The sequence below is a fragment of the Pleurodeles waltl genome, chromosome 10, assembly GCF_031143425.1.
Source record: "Pleurodeles waltl isolate 20211129_DDA chromosome 10, aPleWal1.hap1.20221129, whole genome shotgun sequence".
NCBI classification, from domain to species: Eukaryota; Metazoa; Chordata; class Amphibia; order Caudata; family Salamandridae; genus Pleurodeles; species Pleurodeles waltl.
In genome coordinates this window covers 972063139-972084505 of record NC_090449.1, presented here as the reverse complement: position 1 = coordinate 972084505, position 21367 = coordinate 972063139, and the positions used below count along the sequence as shown (strand labels likewise).

The 21367-nt window shown below is 39.6% G+C and overlaps 1 protein-coding gene across 5 annotated transcripts in view; it reads right to left on the bottom strand.

Moving 5' to 3' along the window:
* LRRC72 (leucine rich repeat containing 72) overlaps positions 1–21367 on the bottom strand; it is an 87344-nt gene that overhangs the window by 38805 nt on the left and 27172 nt on the right. For all 5 annotated transcript variants that reach the window (XM_069211803.1, XM_069211807.1, XM_069211806.1 and 2 more), the window contains exons 5-6: positions 12540–12609; positions 8300–8381 (exon numbers count right to left, since the gene is read on the bottom strand). In XM_069211803.1, the coding sequence (XP_069067904.1) occupies positions 8300–8381; positions 12540–12609 (152 nt within the window). The remainder of the gene's footprint in view (positions 1–8299; positions 8382–12539; positions 12610–21367) is intronic.

The following is a 21367-nucleotide window of genomic DNA, read 5'->3' as shown; positions in this document are numbered from 1 at the left end:
TTTATTAGGTGGATGCCAGCCTTTACCACCAGTGCAGACAGCAATTAAAAACATATCATGGCCAATGCATTTCGGCTACAAATCTTCACCTGGGCCTTAATAATTTTGCACCCATTTAAAAAATGTCCACAAAACTTCGTAGACCTACTTCCCCCGTTTTATGGTTGGAGTCCTAAAAGTTTTGTGGCATTTCGTCCAGGGGGTACAAAGAACAAATTGGGGTCCAAAAACATGCATGAAATCCAATGTATTTTCCATAGACCTTTGTATTTTGCATAGAACAGCAACTGTCAGCTGTATTTTTGTTAAATTTGGCAGTATTACATAGTAGTGGGTGTATATGATTCTGTGGGGTAGTGCAGCATGTAGAGTAAGTAAATGTTAAGTTATCAGGTCTTTTTTTAGCTACGTCTCTGGCCATTGTAATACCACTGTACAACCCCGGTACATAGAAATGACAAGAGATTATGTGATTGGCTAATGTGTACTTTCCCAAAACCTGAGGGCACTCATGTTGTTTTATACAGCAGTATCAGTGTGTTTTGCACTACACCTTAACAATGTGTTTTGAAAACAGTTGAGCCGTGTTGCTGTAATTCTAATGAGGTCAGTATTGTGGTGATACTTTGGCAATAATGTCTTGAAATGTATAAATGTCCTTTAAAAGTTGGTATGTAGAGAGTACTGTGGTACATTTAAAATAACCCATATATATTCATATTTACTTATGCCCCTTTTAAGTTGGCTCTTAAAAGGGCATTTTTTTCACGAGTGTGTACTTTAGGTTTAGATATGGTTTAGTAGGAGTTGGCGGATGTTATTAATGAAGTTATTAATGAAGATATTATTGCCAGTTTTGGTAAAATGTATGCCAGCTCCACAATACAGGTAAGTGTTTATGTTGAGGTGATATACGGAAGACATGGTGTGATCATCATTTAGAAAGGTAGGCACCATTTTGTTTATATGTCTTCACATTTTTTCATACTTTCCCATATTTTATACTCAAGTATTTCATTTTTATTTTTTGGCAAATATTAGAATATACAAAATGGGTGTGAGGAAAAAAAAGTTGTTAAAGATTTGAAAGTAGCTTTCATCTCTATTTCAATTCATACACCAATGACCAATATCATTGCCTCCACAATGAATAATTAGAAAATGGGGATGCTCAAAATTAGAAATAGAATAAATGAGAGTTGGTATGTTATTTCACCATAAACCTCTTTCAGCCACCCATGTGATTTCAACATTTGCCAAGCATAAATCAAGCTCGATTCCTCTCTTCTTGACATACTCTCTAGTCCAAATCATTTAACTGTCTCCAATTATCCACACACAAACTATCTTGTTTGAAGACTACCAAACACCTTGAAGAAACACTGACTGAATGTAGTAAAGTAAAACATGGATGTACTGGGCAAGAACACTGACCAATGATATTGTATGTAAAAGATTACACTTATAAAATAAAACAGGCTGAGTATATGTGAGATCAGGCTTTTACCAGTGCCCAAACAGTAGTAGAGAAGCACATGCATTCCCAAAAAGACTAGACTGCATACTTTTAACATAGTACATAATACCTATGACAATATCACCAAAATGTATGGTCATATGACCATGTAAACCAATAGACTATAGTATTAAAGGGTAAGCCACGAAGTGCCTGTTATGCACTTGGTAGCTTGTTGAAAGCAAATGTGAAACACAGACTAACTTTAATAACATTAGAAAAATACCTAATAGTATGGTTTCTTATAAATAACATTTGGATGTAGCAGTAATTGCTATTGTATTACAATTACCCGTATGCTAAAAACATAGCCCAACACTACTAAGCATATGCAAACAGTATCTATATTAGTTGTATTGCTCCACTAGAACTGTTGTTTAAGTGAAGCTTGGAGATACACATATTTGTTTCATACTGTTTTATTGTTAGAAAAAGAATAACAATATTTACTCAGATTAAAGGTAAATACAATAAAAATCCCATAATATTTATAAGAAAGTTACATGTACAGTTAGTGTTTGAGTTATACTTCACTGTAATTATTACTAATAGTATTGTCCCTCTTTTGTATTTTTATATACAGATACAACCACAGCTACCACAACCCCTTCAAAATATTACTGAAAAGAGATAAAATAAAAATGTACTCTAAATGTATTAGAGATAAAGTACCCACACCTCCAAAAGGACAAAGTGGACGATCCAAAAAGGAAAATGGTAACAGTAGTATTGCATATTTACAAAGTAAGACAAAAGTTTGTGCTGATAATATGCTTGTGCATACACCCCCCACACACACAAATGCTAGTATGTCTAACCTACAAAAACGTAGAGGTGATTTGTTCTCTCTTGTACGGTCATATAAGGAGGGAGACCATAAGAAACATTATCTGTAAACAGTTCAAAAACAGAGAACTTGGTAATTTTCTAAAAAGTACTCCCACTTGCAAAAACTATACTGAAATACTTAAACATAAACAATATGTTCACTTGATTGTGGAAAATTTCTTTTCTGTCAAAAGAAAATTATTAATTTTAACAATGAATCGCATGAAAACACTCACACATTTAATTTTGACTTATAAATTCTATGTTAGTCAAAAAAACACTAAATAGGTTCAACTTCTCTAATGTATTTCGAGCCTTGTGGAGAAGCACATGCAGTATGGAACCATACTTTATGAACAGTAAAGGATGTTGCTATGAAGCTATGCATCGCTCTGTTGTTGGTTTAGAGAAATAAGAGAAAAATGTAATGGAGCATTCAAAACAGGATTTTGAGGAAAAAGCAAGTAAACATCCTGTTTACCAAAGGAATCATAATTCAATATGCAAGATTGGGACAAAATCTATTGAAAAACTACAAAACTTTATTACTGTTTTTTTTAATTGCAAGGTAAAGTTAACTGTTTACAAACATTAGACAGCTGTCCATTTCAAAATAATACACAGTTGCAAAGACATAGTTTAGGTTGTCTTCAAAATGCTATGTGTCATTTCACTTTTCATTACATTAAAATGCTTTCAACTCATCATTCCAGTATACGAAAACTAGTAAGAACTTTATACTGTGTTAAAGGTACTGCAATACAATTTGAGCTAATAAATGATGCTCTATTACACTCTAATCCTGAAAAAGCCCTATCAATTGCAAAGTATATACAATCAAAATACTTTGGTGACAAATCTGAAGATGATGCGTTTCCAAATATTTTATACCCAGAAAGTGCAATGGACCTTCAAATTATGAACCTTAAACAGTATGATTTGGATATTTTGCTATTCCACGACTCTCATATGCCTGCTGGACATTTGGGAGAGGTACTAGGGTCCTTTTTCAGATGACGACTGGAAAAAGGCACACACCTCCTCAAAGGAGGCTGGCATTACCTCACAATTTAGTTTTATCTTGCTGAATTCTCTACGCCGCACATACTTCACACAATACAAGTTATGAAAAAAAGAGAGTTGATGGGCTCTCCACTCTGCCTTCAGCGCCTAACAGCTGATTGAGACCTGATGTCACAGTCTGGCCTTTTGCATATGAATAGATACCTAGACAGCACTGGATACATGATGGCTCTGCTATGGATTGGCATTCTGGTTGCCAAAAAGAGACTTTGCCCAGGCCAGGAAATATCCAATCCCCCATCCCCCTGGAGGGCTGGTAAAAAAGGATGGACCATTGGATGGGCTTGGAAGTCCCAGGAGTTGCCCACGTAAGCATCAAAAGATATATGAGAGGACTGGGCCCAATACAGAAGTATCATGTTAGAGTCATTCACCCAAAGACCTTGGTCTCTGGAAGAGGAGATCCTGGTCTTTTCTGCCACAAACTGATTTGTATTATACATTGAATAAGTCTGGCGGGAAGATGAGGTGCAATTCTAATGTTTTTCAAATGGTATGATCTACCCTATATATTAGGCAAGTGATGTCAAATGTCTCCATCTTTTATGTTGTTACAAAACTCCATAAAATGTGTTATAAAAAGCATGTGGTGCCACAAATCTGCCTACTTTGAGCTCCTGAAAGTGACCAGTGCACTTATGTTGTACCAGGGTAGTTTTGCATCTCAATATGAGTCATGCACAAGCTGAAGACCTGCCTGCTGGGGCTCATACCCAGAACCAAGGTAGATAAGAGTGCTTGCCAGTTTAATGATTTTGCACTGGTAATGGCCAAGAGAGCCTTTGTGACTTACTGGAAGTCACTTCACGCCCCCAATGTTAAACACTGGCAACATGAGTTGAATAAGTGGGTCTAGGCTGAGGACGCTGTCAGAGGCACTTAAACCACAGAATGGGAAGGACTGTAGAAGTTTCAGGGTGTGCTACTATACTCCTGAACCTAGCTCTGAAATCAGACAATAAACCATTAGTTACTTTGGTAGCACATGCTACTGAGTGATGTATGTTATACTTGTTACTCCATGAATGTTTGATTATCAGATTCCTTTCCACTTTCTTTTACGGCTTTCATTCATATTGATTGAGATGCTTGTCATGGAAGTTGTAATGCATTTGATATACTGTGCTATTCTCAAGTTACTAGTTACTTTGTTAAAAAAAAACTATTCAAAACAGATTTTAAAAAAAAAAACACTCTTAGCATGCCTGTCAACTCTATGGACTGTGACATTAGCTTACCCTCCTCCAATCTCTGCATCTCCCTCCTCCTCATTACAGACACTTCTCACCAGATAGCAAATCCCTTATCCATTCTCCAGGACTCCCTGATATCAAAATGTTGCTTTACATGACACAAAGGCCTTAATTCCGAATTGGGCGGGCGGCCGGCGCCGCCCGCCTGGCGGGAACCGCTGAATGACCGCACTGCGGTCAAATGACTGCGGGGGTTATTCTAACTTTCCTGCTGGGCCGGCGGGCGATCTCCAAAAGATCGCCCGCCGGCCCAGCGGGAAAGCCCCTTCAAAGAGGAAGCCGGCTCCGAAAGGAGCCGGCGGATTTGCAGGGGTGCGACGGGTGCAGTGGCACCCGTCGTGATTTTCAGTGTCTGCAAAGCAGACACTGAAAATCTTTATGGGGCCCTGTTAGGGGGCCCCACGACACCCGTTCCCGCCATCCTGTTCCTGGTGGTAAAAACCGCCAGGAACAGGATGGCGGGAAGGGGGTCGGAATCCCCATGGAGGATTCCCCCAGCCGGGGGAAATCCGGCGGTAAACCGCCGGACCCGGCTGGGCGACTGCGGCTCCACAGCCGCGGTCGGAATACTGAATGAAGCACCGCCAGCCTGTTGGCGGTGCTTCAGCCGGCCTCCATTGGAATGAGCCCCAAAGTGCCTAAAAAGAGCTGGACAGATGGGATACTCTTCACATATTTGGTGGTAGGGCAATACGCCATATTACAAGCACATTATAGAATATGGTATTTGTAGTAAGACAGATGGCACATCCATCATGTTTTAATGGAGCATGCCATACGCTAAATAAGGCCCAGTGTCTGTAACACACACTTTCTTTCTCACTATCAAAGGCACTTTCCACATGTGGACTGCTTTTGTAATCCATCCTGTTACATATCACCCAACACATCTCCTCAACAGCAAAACAGGTGCACCAACCCCAACGCTTAAGAGTGTTCCTCAGTGCACAAGTACTCTGTGATCACAGATCCCACAACAAAATCAATTGCCACACCTCCCAGGCTTGACATCCCAAACACAATAAAAGATCTAGCTGCCAAAGAAATCAAATCCTCTCAATAAAGTGACCTAGCTTCTAAACATCACATCAAAACTGCCTTCCTTAACTGTAGGCCTCCAGGTTCTAAAGTAACTTCCATATTGCCCATCACTAAGACTACCACCTTGAGGTTAGTGCAGTCAAGGAAACACAGTTCTGCTCATCAATTATTCTCAACTGTGCACAAAAAAATAATACAATTTGGAGGGAAAAGGGATACCTTTTTCACAAGCAGAGCCTTTAATTGAAACTGACTAACTCAATAAACGACTCCTTGTTCCAATGCCCCACTCTAGAGATTATAAACAAACCACCTAACCTCATGCTCAGCATCTTATACCACTAATCTGGCAGAAGAAAATAGCTTTATTTATAGTTCCCTTGATTATAGTACTGATCAACTAACATCCTACTGTAATCAGTTTTTCCTGGGATATTCCAACATGCACTGGGAAAACGACAAACCACACATTTCTCCTCAAATCCTTCCTCTAAGAAAAAAACGCTTCTCTATTCAGAACGAGGGCTCTACAATCGACCCACTTTTCATAGATAAAAAAAATAAATAAAAAAAAACACTGGCATGTAAGAAAGCCTACAGGCAGTGTGTGTCATCTCTGTGCAACCTGTCTGTTTCTTCCCTCCCTGGTCTGCCCTGTTTGTTATGCCCCTAAGCCTGTCATGCTGATGTTCCCTATTCCCTAGGCTTGCTGTTTTCTTTTGCCACTGGAGCAAATAGTGTGTGAGCATTTCTGAACACCTGTGTTTGTATGCATTAGCACATTAAAGCCATCCTTGCCAGTGCTTGTTTGATTTAGTTATGTGAAAGCACGGAGCTAGCTACAAGAACTAGCAGTGACAAGGGCAGGTTTAACAATATAGTGGGAGCTTTTCTTTTTAAGGAATGATTGACTCTGTCTTACTTGGATAATGTCTTTTGTAAGTATTGACACCCGACCAATAAACATGGAATGCAGCAGGCTTAACTGAGGACAATATATGCAAAATGGAAGAAGTAAGCGCAACAGAGGCAGGCAAAATTCAAGATGGTAATTTACAACTATGCATGTATTTGTTATAGCTGAAGTGTCTACAAGAACAATGATGTGATATATTGTAGGAATCAAGGAGGGACCGAAAGCTTTGTTATGAGCAATCAGCAGAACTTCTGGGGTGAGGCGACAGACCTCATCAGCAAAATAACAGCAATGCTGATAAGTAAACAATAATTGACTGTCCTCACCTCACCTATTGCTGTGTAACAGACCTAGAAATGAGGCCTTTCTGCTTTAGACACAGGCTACTGAGACTTTCTGAAGGAGCCCCAGTAGGAAGGGACATATGTTAGTGCCTTAACAGCTGAAATATTCTAGGAATGCAACATGGATTGCTGGATGAAATCTAAGAGAAGTGGGGAACACAAAGTAGGATAAGAGACCCCTGACCACTATTAGGTAAAAAAAGAGAAAAAGGAGGAGGCAATGTGGACCTAGAAAACCAGCTTTCAATTATAATATAGTGTGATTCTGAGCAGATCACTTAATCTCCCCGTTGCTAAAATATCAAGGAATCTAATGCAGGTCTAGAGGGAGGTCAGTACTTGGAGATACAGAAGGAATGTGAAAAGATGAAACACACCTGAGGCGTAGATTGCCAGTGCATACTGAAGCCACATGATGTTAGAAGTAGAGCACTTTACCAAGAATAATTTTATTCTAGGAAGACCCTATCAAAGATGAGGTGGAGTTCATAAATCAGTACACGTTTGGCAGTTGGTTGAGACCTGATCACCGAAACTATTATGTGATCATCCAGAGAAGTGATGGAATGAATTAATTGAAAGTACACAATGGATACTTTTTGCCTTTTCACATTTTTTTCAAATTTCAGGCACAAGAAAATGAGATGTTTTGCCAGCTGATATAGAAACCTGATCCCAGAGTCAACAATAAACATACTACACCACATCTCCTCTAAAGCCACCCTATACATATAAGCACCAGGCATACAGTAAAATATTACCTAATGTGCATGCTCACATGTAAAGTCAAACGTAAATATTATCACGTTATTCTACAAATACCTTTTGGAAGCTGGATTGAGTACATTTCTTGTTTTTTTGCGTTACTACAGTTTCCCAATGTGCACCCACAATCTCTCTTCCTTACTCATATGCAATGTCTTGTCTGAACACTAGGTGTGCCTTTGGTTCTCAGAGCCTTCTAAAGATTGTCAGGGTTATTTACAGCCTAAAGTGATTTACTGAACTGACATGTAGTTATTCTTTAACAACCTCTGTTATCTTCTTAGCAATATTGATAGAGAAGCCTCAGAAAACACTTGGAGTGTCACCCCTTATTTTCTTTATTTGTTGTCGTTCCCATGGTTTCTCTGTGTCTCTAAACTGTAAGTGCATTTTAGAACACTTGGGTAGTTATGGAGATTGAACCGCATGTGTAATCAGCACAAATATCTGGTTTAGGAGCCCTGACAGCTTTGGAGAGGTGTAGAGTCGTTTAAAATGTTTTCTCTTCTTAATATTTATATTTATATCAAAATCAGTGAAAATATGACAGTACCTGATATATCTTTGAGTTCATTGTTGTTCAGATATAGTTCGGAGAGACAGTAGTTATTTGTCAAGCATGTTATTTTCTGTATCTGAAATGTGAGAACAGTTGTTATACATGGTATGTTGTTCTTAATTCATCAAAGAAATTACTGTGAATTGAAATGCCTTCTATACCAAAGCCTTAAATAGTTTACTCACACCATTACCAAGAATTATAACACATTTTTTTAAGAATTAAGGCCCATTTCCAATATTGTTTTCCTACTTTTGCCATGCAAGGTGCAGTAATAACAAATGTAAATATGTTTTTAAAAAGTGATTGTACAACTCATGCTCAGATAGCCAGCTGATAATGGAATCTCCCCTTCAATCAACGGCTCATCTGGTAAACTTCCTTCTTTGCCAAATCCCTTGCGCTTCTAGAATTCAGGTAGTTTACTCAATCCCTCTTCTAGAACTACATACTGAATCCATTATAATCAGGAACTTATAAATTCTACTCCACCAAAACAATTATAACCCATATCTCAAGCTGTCTCATCTCTGCCCACTATAACACCACCACCTCTCCTCCATTTTCTATGTTGCGTCCAACACTGTTGACTGCTGTCACTTGTTCCTGCTCTCTCTTTCCTTGGAGTTACAGGCATGACATCTGACAGGCCATCCTCGTAATTTGCTAACTGATCTTAATCAATTATTAGAACATTTGAATGTTGAGCACTCCACTGAAGTCAATAGAGTAGCACCAGGCTTATTATGGCTGGTATAAGCCCGGAGCACCAACATTCCAATGTCTGTCTTCCTATGTCTCCGTTTTTAATTTAGAACATTCTACTCTCAGAGGGTGGAATGCTCTAATAGCCTTTTGGCCCTTCTGCCTTACTAATTGTTAAAGGCCCTCACCCTCGTCTGAAACTTGGTCCTATAACTCAAGTGCAGGGCCTTTAACAACCAGTATAGCCCTCGGTGGTGGGCTATAAGGATATATTATGCCTTCAGTTTCCTGGCACTCATTGTGAACTTTAGTGACAGTCATCATAACCTAAGCCTGAATCCCCAGAACTCTTTTGTTAACCCTCTAAATTGACCTTTAGGAAACACAAGGTTACAAGTGTGGTTGTAACTTTAAGATTGGATTCCATTATCATGCTGTAAATGAACCATGGATGTATACATGCAAAATACTGCATCCCGAATTTGAAGTCACTCTTTAAATGATTTTCTAGGCACTTGTTTAATTCATTGCTATGTCAGAGTGTTGCATTTTCTCAGGCTGGATAATTGACCATTGTGAAGAAGATCTTCTTTGTGTATATTGTTATTTAGTTATCCTTTTGGCCCTGAGCAAGCAACATCGGTAGTCGCAAAACATGTGTTGGCCTATTTACTGCTTGATACAACTTTCATTTTTGACAAGGACATTCTCAATAAAGTAATTAAGATAATTGAAGAATTGCAGAAGTATCCACTGTGGTATCTACTAAGAAAGACAGAGACCACAAATGTGCCTGTTGATGTCTCTTACAATGGGTTTACTTACTATCTAATAACTGTACTTACTTTACTCTTCTAAACGAAAATCTCCATCGTACAAACATTAGTCAACTGAGGCTCTCCATTGTCTAAGGCTGAACTTCACCAAGATATACATCCTTTTTTTTCACCTGCCTTGGCTACTCCTGAATCTATCCGTTTTATTTTATGCTACCCTTCTGACATGCTCACCCCATCTCCCACAGTCAAGAACTAAGATGTTAAATTAAGCGCTACTGTATGAGCGGAAACCTTTACCAATCAGTTTGTGCTGCTTACCATTCAGAGAACTCATAAGCACCTTTCTGTCCAAAGAGCTCAGGGACTCATCATGAGGAAGGTGGTAGATTCCTCTAAAAAGGAGGAATGTCTTATCTACACTCTTCCAATTTGGTATCTCCTATTTGAATGCAACTTGATGGGCTATCCACTTTAGGGTGGCCCATCAAATGTAATTTTAGTCAGCATTCCATTTATCAGGGACCTGTCACTGAAACAAGGCAGTTTTTTTTAAAAACCCCAACATGATAGGAAACCTTCCTGCAGGTCAGGGACACTTGTTGTGGAGGTGCTAGAACAGGATGCCCACTTTGGAGATCTATTTCCAGAGGCCATGATGATAGTTTTTCTATGCTGCTATGATCTTCTAATCCTATCTCCCCACAGCAGATGCTGCCTTGGGAGCAGTAGCCATTTCAAGGGATAAATACGCTGGTAATGAGTAAACTACACTATTGTAATAGTGTAGTGGTGGCACGTCTCTGATATACATTTTACTTTTCTACTGAGGTTTTCCTTAAAAAGTGATCTTTGATGGTGAAGGCAGTGTGGATATTGAAAAACTGAAACACTTCCTCCATTAATCGGTTTCAGACAGTGTATTTTCCAGTCCACTCACAACTTAATGCAGCTAATCTGCTAACTGAATGCTATCACCTCATCTTTAGAAAATAAATTCCTAATCACTTGTGACATCTGCCAAGCAGTATCTGTTTTAGTTAATGCTCACTCTTTAATTACAGTCTATGTACTGACTCCTTTACAATCCACCACCATGTGGCAGCTAATGTCGCCATTAGGGTGAAGCTAGCACTACAGCACCCCTCTGCTACACACTCTCAATAGTAAATTCTTAGAAACATGAATCAAATTCACATTTTATTGCACAGCTTTTATTTGAAAGATCCATTGCCTCACTAACCACCATAAGTTATGGCACTGCCTTAGGAACCCAAGCTGAAGCAGATCAAGCCTGTCTAAGAAGCATTTTTGAAGCATTTTCCTGAGCTGTCAAATGCCCCTTCAACTTCTTGCCACCCAAGATAAAATTAGTTTCCATACTTCTGGCTTTGAGAAATACTTCAAAATCTTTCCGTTGTTTTTGATCTACCTGGTTTTCATTGCTCATGCTCTGCTATTTTTGTTGAATTTTAACAGTTGTTAGGCATGTAAAGTGGTTCTGTGTAATCATTAGCTATGACCACGCTATACAAACCTAGCTATCATTGAGTGATGCTACCGGCTTATGATAGCTTTTCCCATGTTTTTTTTTTTATTATAAAAAATTTGTTGACTTTCAATTAATCAGGGGAGCTAGATCTAATCTTTGTTGGACCTGGCAATAATTAAGTGGTTCTGCTGGCCAACATCTCCTCAGGGCAGAAGTCTTTATTATAGATACCTTTAGGTATTTCTCAAAATTGGATTGTAGTATTTTTGTAAAATAGGTTTGGCCTTTAAATATGTATCAATACTAGCTTATGTGCGTTTGTTATTCTGGATGAATTCCTTGCCCACATTTTAAAGTTTTCACTGAGTCATGACATGCATGCATACGTGGCTGCAGACTCAGTCTATTTATTTTTGCCTGCTCCCACTGGTAAAAAGAATCGACTGTGAATACTGCTAAATCTTCTTTCATGATTTCTTCTACATGAGCACACTTTCTCCCTATAGGAAATTACCCTTATGGAGCTCAATTCTGTTTCTCTTTATAGAGGCTTGGGATTCTGTAACTCCTTTTGTTACTGACTACATGAGGCTAAAGAATTTTGCTTTGCCAAATCCCACTGTTTTTGTCATATTGGCATAGGTTCCACTTTTACAAAGGTGCATACAATATTTTTGCGAGAAAGACCCCATCTTAAAGTATTGGTAGGGTTAAAAAGTTGATAACCTTTAGCTCTGGACTGGATCAAATTTTCTCTGTAATACAATTAATGAGATTAGACCCTGCAAACTCTCTGTGTATCAGTCTCTGACGTATGCATTAGTGGTTTCACAGATTCCATTGTTTATTCACTATTTTCACAACATACATGAGCTGCAACATTTCAATCAATTTTTCAATTAATAATATTGGAATGCATTAATGAATCCCCTTAGAGTTATGAACTGCCTAGCTAAAAGAATCCAAAATAGCCATTTTCACTGTTGCTGTGTATGAAACCCAGGTTACTGGGTATACAGGGTTACCCCATGGTTGCGCCACGGTTTATTTTATTTGAAGCACTATACAAACAGCATAACTAAGTACATAGTATACAGTATTGGTAAAATAGGACAAAAGGAATTATGAGTGAATGCTACCAGGTGAATAGCAAAAAATAAACTTAACATCAAAAGTAGTAAAGATTAATTCACATATCAAGATTAAACTGGGGATTCTGTGTTTAAGCAGTAAATAGGTTTGAGATGATTTAATTTCTTACCTTGTTATGGTTCAGCCACAAGTATTTTAGAGTCTTGAACCTTGATAAGTCAGTAACCTCTTTCAGTCCTCTAGGAAAAGTAAAGTAGAACCATATTTATTACAATACAATGTGTTTTGTATGATGGCCAAATGTATTAACCCCCACCAACAATTTAATTAAAACTTGAATCATGTGATTTAAACATCTAAGTAGTATGTCTTGAGACACAGAATTCCATATCCCAATTTAAAGAGGAAGTGGAAGGAAATCCACTAGTTATGAACTGCTCAATATTAGTTACCTATATAACAAAAAAGGTTTGAATTCCTGACTCCCCTAAACTGATATATTTTGAAAATATCAAAACCTGAGCATGTCTGCAGGCTGATAGAGCTCTACTACACTTGCTAGCACCAAGTTAAACCAGAAACTATAAGCACAAGCCACTGTCTACATAGACAGCATGTGGGTGGTCTTAGTACCAGAACCTGTGCAGTGGAATCTCAGCGGAAGCAGAGACCGTGTGGATTTGGACCTGTGACAGAGGAGAGGAAAACAGCAGATGCAGAGGCCAAAAGAGGATGAGCAGCTCACAAACTGGACACATGCAGTGAGGGAGGTTTGTGGAAGGCACTGAGAGTTGGCTCCAAATAGCAATATGCCTAGACGAGTTTCCAGAGGAGAGTGGACAACACCAGGAGGAGAAGATCGGCAAGCCACAAAGCGGTGAGACATTGGGGCATGACACAGAAGAGGTGGGCTCTAGGCAGTGGTGAAGAAAGTGAGAAAATTAGTGTCGGTATCGTGAAAGGCCTAACTGACAAATACTGCAATAAAAAGAAGAATATAGGTGCCTTACTTCAGGGGCCATCTTGGTATGTAACATGATGCAAGCCATAAAAAGAGAGGAGGAAGACTCTGTGCCTATGTCATTGAGAAAGTGGAAGACCTTATGGACCCTGAGATTCTACAACCTGAGATAATTTCTTGACATAAAAACACACAGATCTGGCTACGCAGCAAATGTACCATCCCTATTTTCTGTTGTATGATTAAGCAGCAAAGACAGCAAATGTATGACAGTAGATGAGAACAAGACCTTGTCAATGCACGGATTTCTCCATCGTGCCAGTTTAGGTCTATTCTAGACAGTATATTCCAATACAGCTCGAGAGAGGGAAAATCAGGTGCATAAACGTGTAATCCCGGCTTCGTCATACCTAGTGGACGGCCTTTTTGCATACTTCAAAGGCAAAATCAGTGAGACAGCTTTAATTCTCTGAATCCGTTGCAAATAAGGAAAGACCTAAACAAGACGACAAGTATATGGCCGTAAAAACATCCATCTCTCGATCAGTTCCAGACACGCTGTTTACAAAACTTGCAGAAAGAACTTGGACACAGTAAGGTATGGATAAGCTTAGTAAATACCGCAGTAGCAAACAAGGAGTTGAAGTTCAATGGGTGAGAAAGGATGTTAATGCTTTTCAATGCTGCCTAGAACTCACCGAAGAGAGGTTGATGTGAGTGGAAAAAAGGCTAGACAAACAGTGTGAATGGGACATAGACATTTGGAAATTGCATAGGAAAAATCACTGTCTTAGAGGACAGAAGATTGACAAACTAATATTTACGGTCTCGGAGAAGCTAGCAAAATACATGATACCTTTCCTGGACCAATTCCAGCTGAATTTTCTAAAAATATCCTTTTACTCCTCTGGAATTCTAAAGGGCCCATTGAACCAGGTCTCACAATGACAACAGAGCAGAAAACACAACACATCCTAGCTTGTTGTTTATGGCACCAAAAATCAAGACAGATTACACAGGCAGCAAGGATGCATGAGTCATAACACTATGAATGTCAGCAAACATATATAACAGCAAACTTCTACAATGAGAAAAAAAGCCTTGGAGAAAGACATTTGCGGGTTTACATCTTTGCCTATACAAGGGAGAAATTAGGTAAGGCCTCTTGGAATCAGTATGAATATGGATTACTACAGATGGTAAAACGAGAGAGTATGATGAACCTGAAGACTTGGAAAAGTTCCTGAATGCTGTGGGCGAAGAAGGAATGGACACTTGAAACTCAAAGTTGTTACCACACACAGTCAACTCGGATGATTCGACTGCAGGGAAACAAGATGGTTCTGAAGAAAGAGCCAGACTATAGAGCGCACATAGGGAGTGGACAAATGAAGAAAAGTCCTGACTCAACAGATATCATGCACGGAAAGATCAGTTGCGATGGCTGTTAAGTTTTATTGCAAGTCGCTGTATGTGAACTATTAGAACTGCAGGCTTTACAAAAACTATAACTAGATCCTGTTTGCTACGGGAATGGGGAATGGCTAGGAGGTACCAGGTGACAGATTAGCAGGGGTTATAGTACAACAGTGATATATTGTGCTCTTTCCTTCTATACATTTTCACTTGTTATCTTGCTGATTGCTTAGAGAGAGAGTGGTGCAGCTTAATGGAGGAGGCTACCACATCAATGGACATGAGAAGACATAATTGTACCAGGTTGTAGGGGGATTTATGTCCACACAGATCTCTCCTATACCCACATTAGATCATCAGGCTGAGATACTGGTTCAAGTGTGACTGCAGGACACCAGAGGTCCCCTGTCACTACACAGATGATAGTGGTCAAACATAGTTCAGCTTCATTCCAACGTTGACAGAATAAACACGATTTACAGCTGGGGCTACTAGTCAGGTGAGATGCATATGGCAAAAAAGTATCAGGTCTTGGTTAGCTTGGTTAGGCTTGTAGAGCCCGTGGCTAACAGTTCATGTTCAACAGTTATCAGACTGACTATTACCCTAGACAAGTGTACCACTTTGCAGCCCACACCTCTCTCTCATTATTTATAGCATTATGTCTACTTACACCCTCTCATTTAAGAGAGCTAGAGTTGGTCTAACCTCAACAGAGGAAGAATGTAGCCATACCACCTCACTTAAAATGTCTAAGCACAGTAGAACAACGCCAATGTGTGAGGATTTGGGTGAACAATATGATATATCTGTGGGCCCTTATTGTGCAGTACACTCACTAATACTGTCTTACGTCCAGTCAAGCTTCTTTACTTAACCTCAAGCTCAATCCTTGTCGTAGGTCAATTTTAGTCGTGTTCGGGGTCGTATATTTTACCTTAGCTGAGGCCTGCGGCCTGTGCCCTTTCACCTAGATAACATGCTCTGTTTCCATTTATTCATTTCAGAATAGCCTGCTTTCTGTGTTGATGTTTTAGTTTCATAATCAGTTGTCATTTATTGAACGCGTTATTATCATTGTTATGCATGACATTTTTTCATTGTGTTCCTTCCCCCAGGGTTGACAAGAACAGAATGAGAATGGCACAAGATAATGTTTGGTATGGCTGCCACAAAACAGCATAAACAATCTAACTCTTAGGTACATGTTCACATCAGGCCTACTTCGCAGAACAAAACGTGGTTACCTATATAAACACCATGTGGGCCAAGGGTCGTTAGAGAGGTCCTTCCGGCCAGGAAATTCCATTGATGCTGCACGCCATTTTGTAGTCGACCTCAGCCTTGTCTCTTCAGCCAGATCAGGAGACGGAGGCCAGACCCTTGTGCCAAGGTAAAGGGGGTGGGTGCATCTCTCATGGACTCAAAAAGGACAGATTGGGCTAACACTGCCATGCTCTCACTATAGGCTAGAGATTAGGCATCAGGTAGGAATCATTTATCCATGCTCATTGCAATATGTTGGGGCTGTTCATTTTTACATCACTGATAATTCTGTTATGTCTCATTATCTTTATCATTGTAGCTCATGCATTTTATCGTAGGTTGCTTTTAAAAAAAAATATTGAAACCTATCCTGAATCCGACAGTTGCCAAACTGATGTGGGAAAGACTCAGTCACCGGCATGTGGTGGTGCTGCCGCCCCAAGTCCAGCAGTCTTGTGGAATCATGAGAGTCACACAACATCCCAGTAGCAGTGCCTGCAAGCAGTAAGGCTTACCAAGGGAACTATATGTAAAGCATTTAAAAGCACCAAACAAAGGAATAGGAAAGGAACAACACACGAAAGAAAGAAAATACCAACTTATAAAAATAGATTATATTTTTATGAGTTTTTAAGAGACCTTGGTGAACAAGATCCAACGGATGGTTCTAGAGGTACAGATTTTCAAACATATTATCACTGTTAAGTGGAACAGTAAACAAGCACTGGTCCACAAAAACTTTGGAAACTTTTGAAAAGTTTGAAACAGTTATTTTGGCTACTCTGGCCCGGATTGGTTGACCAACAGGTTAAAGGTCCGGGGTGTGTGACCAGAGTGAAGACTTTGGACAGTTACCTGGTCACCATAGCATTTTTTAAGTAAGATCAAAACTTTACAGAACAACAGCCATAGACATCAATGGAGTGGTCCTGATGCTCAAGGATGCAGGCAAAAGATGCTCAAAGGAAGCTCCGGTTGTGGTGCGGTTGACAGGGATGTCTTTGTGGCTGCTCTTCAGTCAACGAGTGAAGGTTGGTGAACTTGGCTGCAGAGATCAGGGTCCCTCGAAGTGTAAGTGATTAAGATGTCTATGACACCAGGCTACAAGTATGTATTTGGCAAGCTACCCATCTAATTCGTAAGACAATTCTGCAAATATCAATCAGGCCGAAGTCTGCTCTGAGGGAGTGGAATGACTTCATACCTCTGTCATCAGACAGCCAAGAAAGTGAAACCTTTAGAACAATTATATAACTATAGAGGTTTGAAGTCATTCCAAACCCTCAAAACGAACTTCGGACTAAATGATATCTGTGCATAAGAATACAGGCAACTTACCCATTGTTTGAAACAAAGTTTCTCAAAGGCAGGGGGCATTATAAGGATTAATATTTCACCGTTATGGCCCAATAATCCAACATATTTTCACCTTTTCACAATGGGAAGCTCAAAAATATTTTGGCAAAGACTACAAGGAAGAGAGTAGTACACAGATGGCTCATCTGCCTTGCTGAACACACACAGGTTAGGGATGCTATTCTCCCATTTCTATATTTTAAAATCTTGATTGGCATTGGTCCCTTGTAAAACTACAGCGATCAAGACTTTGACCATACACATAGTGTTGGAGATGTAACCGAACAGTATTTGTTCACCTACATAACTCTTGCACTACCGCAGCATACAAGTTTACTGGGCAGGTAGATAGCATCAATTGCAGGGTACAATTAGTTCCCACATACCGTCATGAGCACATATCGCCCTTTTTGCATGATATGTTTGGGAGAATAAGATTGAATACCCACAGTAGCAGGTGGCTAACTACAACATTATTAATAACCAAGATATATTTCCTCAGACACTGAAAATCTGTGTCTATGATAATGCTAGAAGAATGGTTGACAGAGATTTGGATAGTCTCATTGAGAGGGTTATTTACACGATTTACGATCAAAAGGACAAAACTGAACATATATGAAACCTGTTCTTAGAATCAGAAGAGTGGAATCGATCATAACAATCTAAACGTGGCTGACCACCATAAGTTACTCATACGCAGATTGTGAAGAGTGGATTCCCATAAAGTTAATCCTGTCACTTGTGCTATAATGCCAATTATGTGAACCGGACATACTAATCTATAGCAATACTAAGAAGAATACTGATGCATTTTAATAATGATGCTTAAAGAGCAGTATATATGCATAAGATTGAGCCTAAAGTTTCATATTTTCTAAATAAAATTCTACATTCTTCGGTTAAATAAATATGGAAATATAATAGTTTCAGCTTCATTTTTTCACAAAGCCTAAAATAAATAGTGATAAACAGAGATAGAATTATCAAAAACTAAATATGGATAAATACAGACAGAAATGTAAAAAATATAAATATCATAAAACTGGGAGCCATAATCATGATGCTTAGAAACGTCTTCATTACACGAGATGAACGACAGAATAGGGCATGCAGGAGCAGTTGCAGGGTCACATTTAGACTACGGTGGTTCAAATAAAGACATTCAGAAACTCCACAGAATTCGGCACACGACTACTAGGCTTTGGGTAAGCCTTACGAAATAAGACCATTCAACTCCAGCTCTGGTAAAACTCCAATGGAAAAAAAAAAAAAAAAAAAAGCGTACAAGGGTAGTGGCGGTGAAGGTGCCGCACCTCCGTAATGTAACACGAGAATACGAGAATAACTTGACTCACAGAGAAATAATGGCCTTGCAGGAACTCTCAAAACGCACAGATCTAGTAATCAAGGAAGCTGACAAAGGGGGCAATGTGGTGGTCATGAACAGATCAGACTACATCTTGGAGATCAATAGACAACTGGATGACACACAGGCATACACTGCTATTCAGTCCAACCCTCTCCCTGGCATCTCCACTCTAATAGAAAGTAAACTGACCTATTGGAAGAATATGTGTCTCTTGTCTGACCTAGAATACAAATATTTACATGTTGCAGCACCTCGAGCACCTTGTATTTACATCCTACCCAAGGTACACAAATCAGGCAGCTTTCCACCAGGCAGGCCTATTATTTCAGGCATTGGTTCTCCTACAGAACATATCTCCGAATACATGGACTCCTTTCTCCAACACTTGGTTCGAAATCTTCCATCCTATATCCAGGACACTAGAGATCTACTGTGCCAACTGGAAGACATCGAATGGACCAATGACTATATATTTGTCAGCTTGGATGTCAGCTCTCTCTACACATCGATCCCTCTCGAAAAGGGTCTTGAGATGCTCTCGAGGACTCTCAGCTCCCGTGATGCTACCCTGTATGAACACACATGCATGCTCCTTGACCTCACGCGCCTGGTACTTGAGAACAATGTATTCTTACACAATGGTAACTGGTACCGTCAATGCCAGGGGGTAGCGATGGGTGCAAAATTCTCTCCATCATATGCCAACCTGTACATGGGCCAATTTGAAAAGATACATCTGTGGTCCAAATGCCCGACACATATTACCCAACATATTCTCTATTGGGGGAGATACATTGACGACATTCTAGCAATCTGGACAGGCAATACTTCTGATCTTGATACATTAATTCATCACCTCAACACAAATGATTTCAACCTAACTTTCACACACAAGGTGGACCATACCCAAATTGAATTTTTGGACCTTCTCCTGTATGTCACCAATAACAGGATTACCTCCAGACTGTACAGGAAACCAACAGCTTGTAACTCCATCCTACATGCGCAGAGCGCTCATCCCATGACGCAAATCAGAGCAATTCCTTACGGGGAAATGATCAGAGTTCGGCGCAACTGCACCGACTCTGACATCTTTAAACAAGAACTCAACAATCTGACACACCGCTTCCAAGCACGGGGTTATACTAAAGAACTAATTTCTACAGCCATCAATCGCATATCCTCGAAGGACCAACACTCGCTCCTTATTAGGGGCTCTAAAAAACCACCCAAAACACCTAACAAACTACGTATCTCTTTCATCACCCAATACAGTCCTGCTAGTAAAACTATATTTCGTGTCCTTAAGAGACACTGGCATTTACTACTACTGGACTCTAGTCTAAGGAACTATGTTAACAACTCACCTACTATGACACATAGCAGAGGGCGCACATTAAGAAACATCTTATGCCCCAGCTTTCTAATGCCCCATACATAGACACGCTCCTCAACATGGATCCCAGCCAGACCCAATGTTTTTTTTAAATGTGGTTGCTGCATCTCGTGCCAAATGGCTCTCAACAAAACCACCTCTTTCATGTACAATACCAAAACCATTCACAGAATTACGAGTTTTATCAACTGCAACACCAGATTTACAGTCTATTGCATCATATGTGTATGTGGCTTGATTTATGTTGGCAGCACGATACGTCCATTGAAAGAACGTATACAAGAACACATAAGAGCTATAAGGAATTTTAACACCACATACCCAATGGCCGTTCATTTTAATACCTTGCATGGCGAGAGGGATCTCCTAAACATCAGATTTCATGGCATTGCCCAGGTTACGGGCTCACCTAGAGGGGGTGACAGAACCAGGGACCTTCGGAGGTGTGAGGCTAGGTGGATTCTGAAACTCCGTACAGTTGAGCATGGACTAAACACTGACCATGAACTGCATTTTTTCCTCACATAGCTCTGTGTTGAACCTTTAGGTTTTGTGAATATTCTCGTAATAAAATCCATTGCTGTATGTTCATTGGTACATTTAAGTAAGTTTTTATATAAGAGTCAGTACATGAACATGCACCTCTCAAGTGTTTTCTATGTTGCACTTCGTCACATCAATTTGAACTATAAACCCCCTTGACAATTGCACCATTTGAATCGGCCGCTCTATATGTGTCATAGAGTATACTCACTGCTCTACTTACATTCTTACCATTACTTTTTGTTGTCTGACGTTGTTATGTTTAAACCTGCGTACTTTACATTGTACATACCACAAGGTATACATTACTATGGATATATGCATCATACGTGGATGTAACTATAACATTTGGTGTCATGTGTACTCTTTTCACTCCTTCACCTCGTCTCCACGGTATCTTTAGAAACCCATTCCGCTCTTGCTTGGGCACACTAACCAGCTATGGACACCTTTTTTCCTACACACCCTCATACTCCACTCTTTATTGGCAACAGCATGTCTCAATATTTACGCTTTTCTTGCTTTTTAAATAATGCAGACTAACTTGGCACAACAGAGACATTCGTGCCTCTTAGCTATTCTTCCACTATTTAGCTTCTGTTTGTCAGTGCTTACTTGACCTCTATAAAATGGCCGCCTCCTTTTCCATTTCTTACGACACTAATTCACAACAGCTAGATAGCTTAG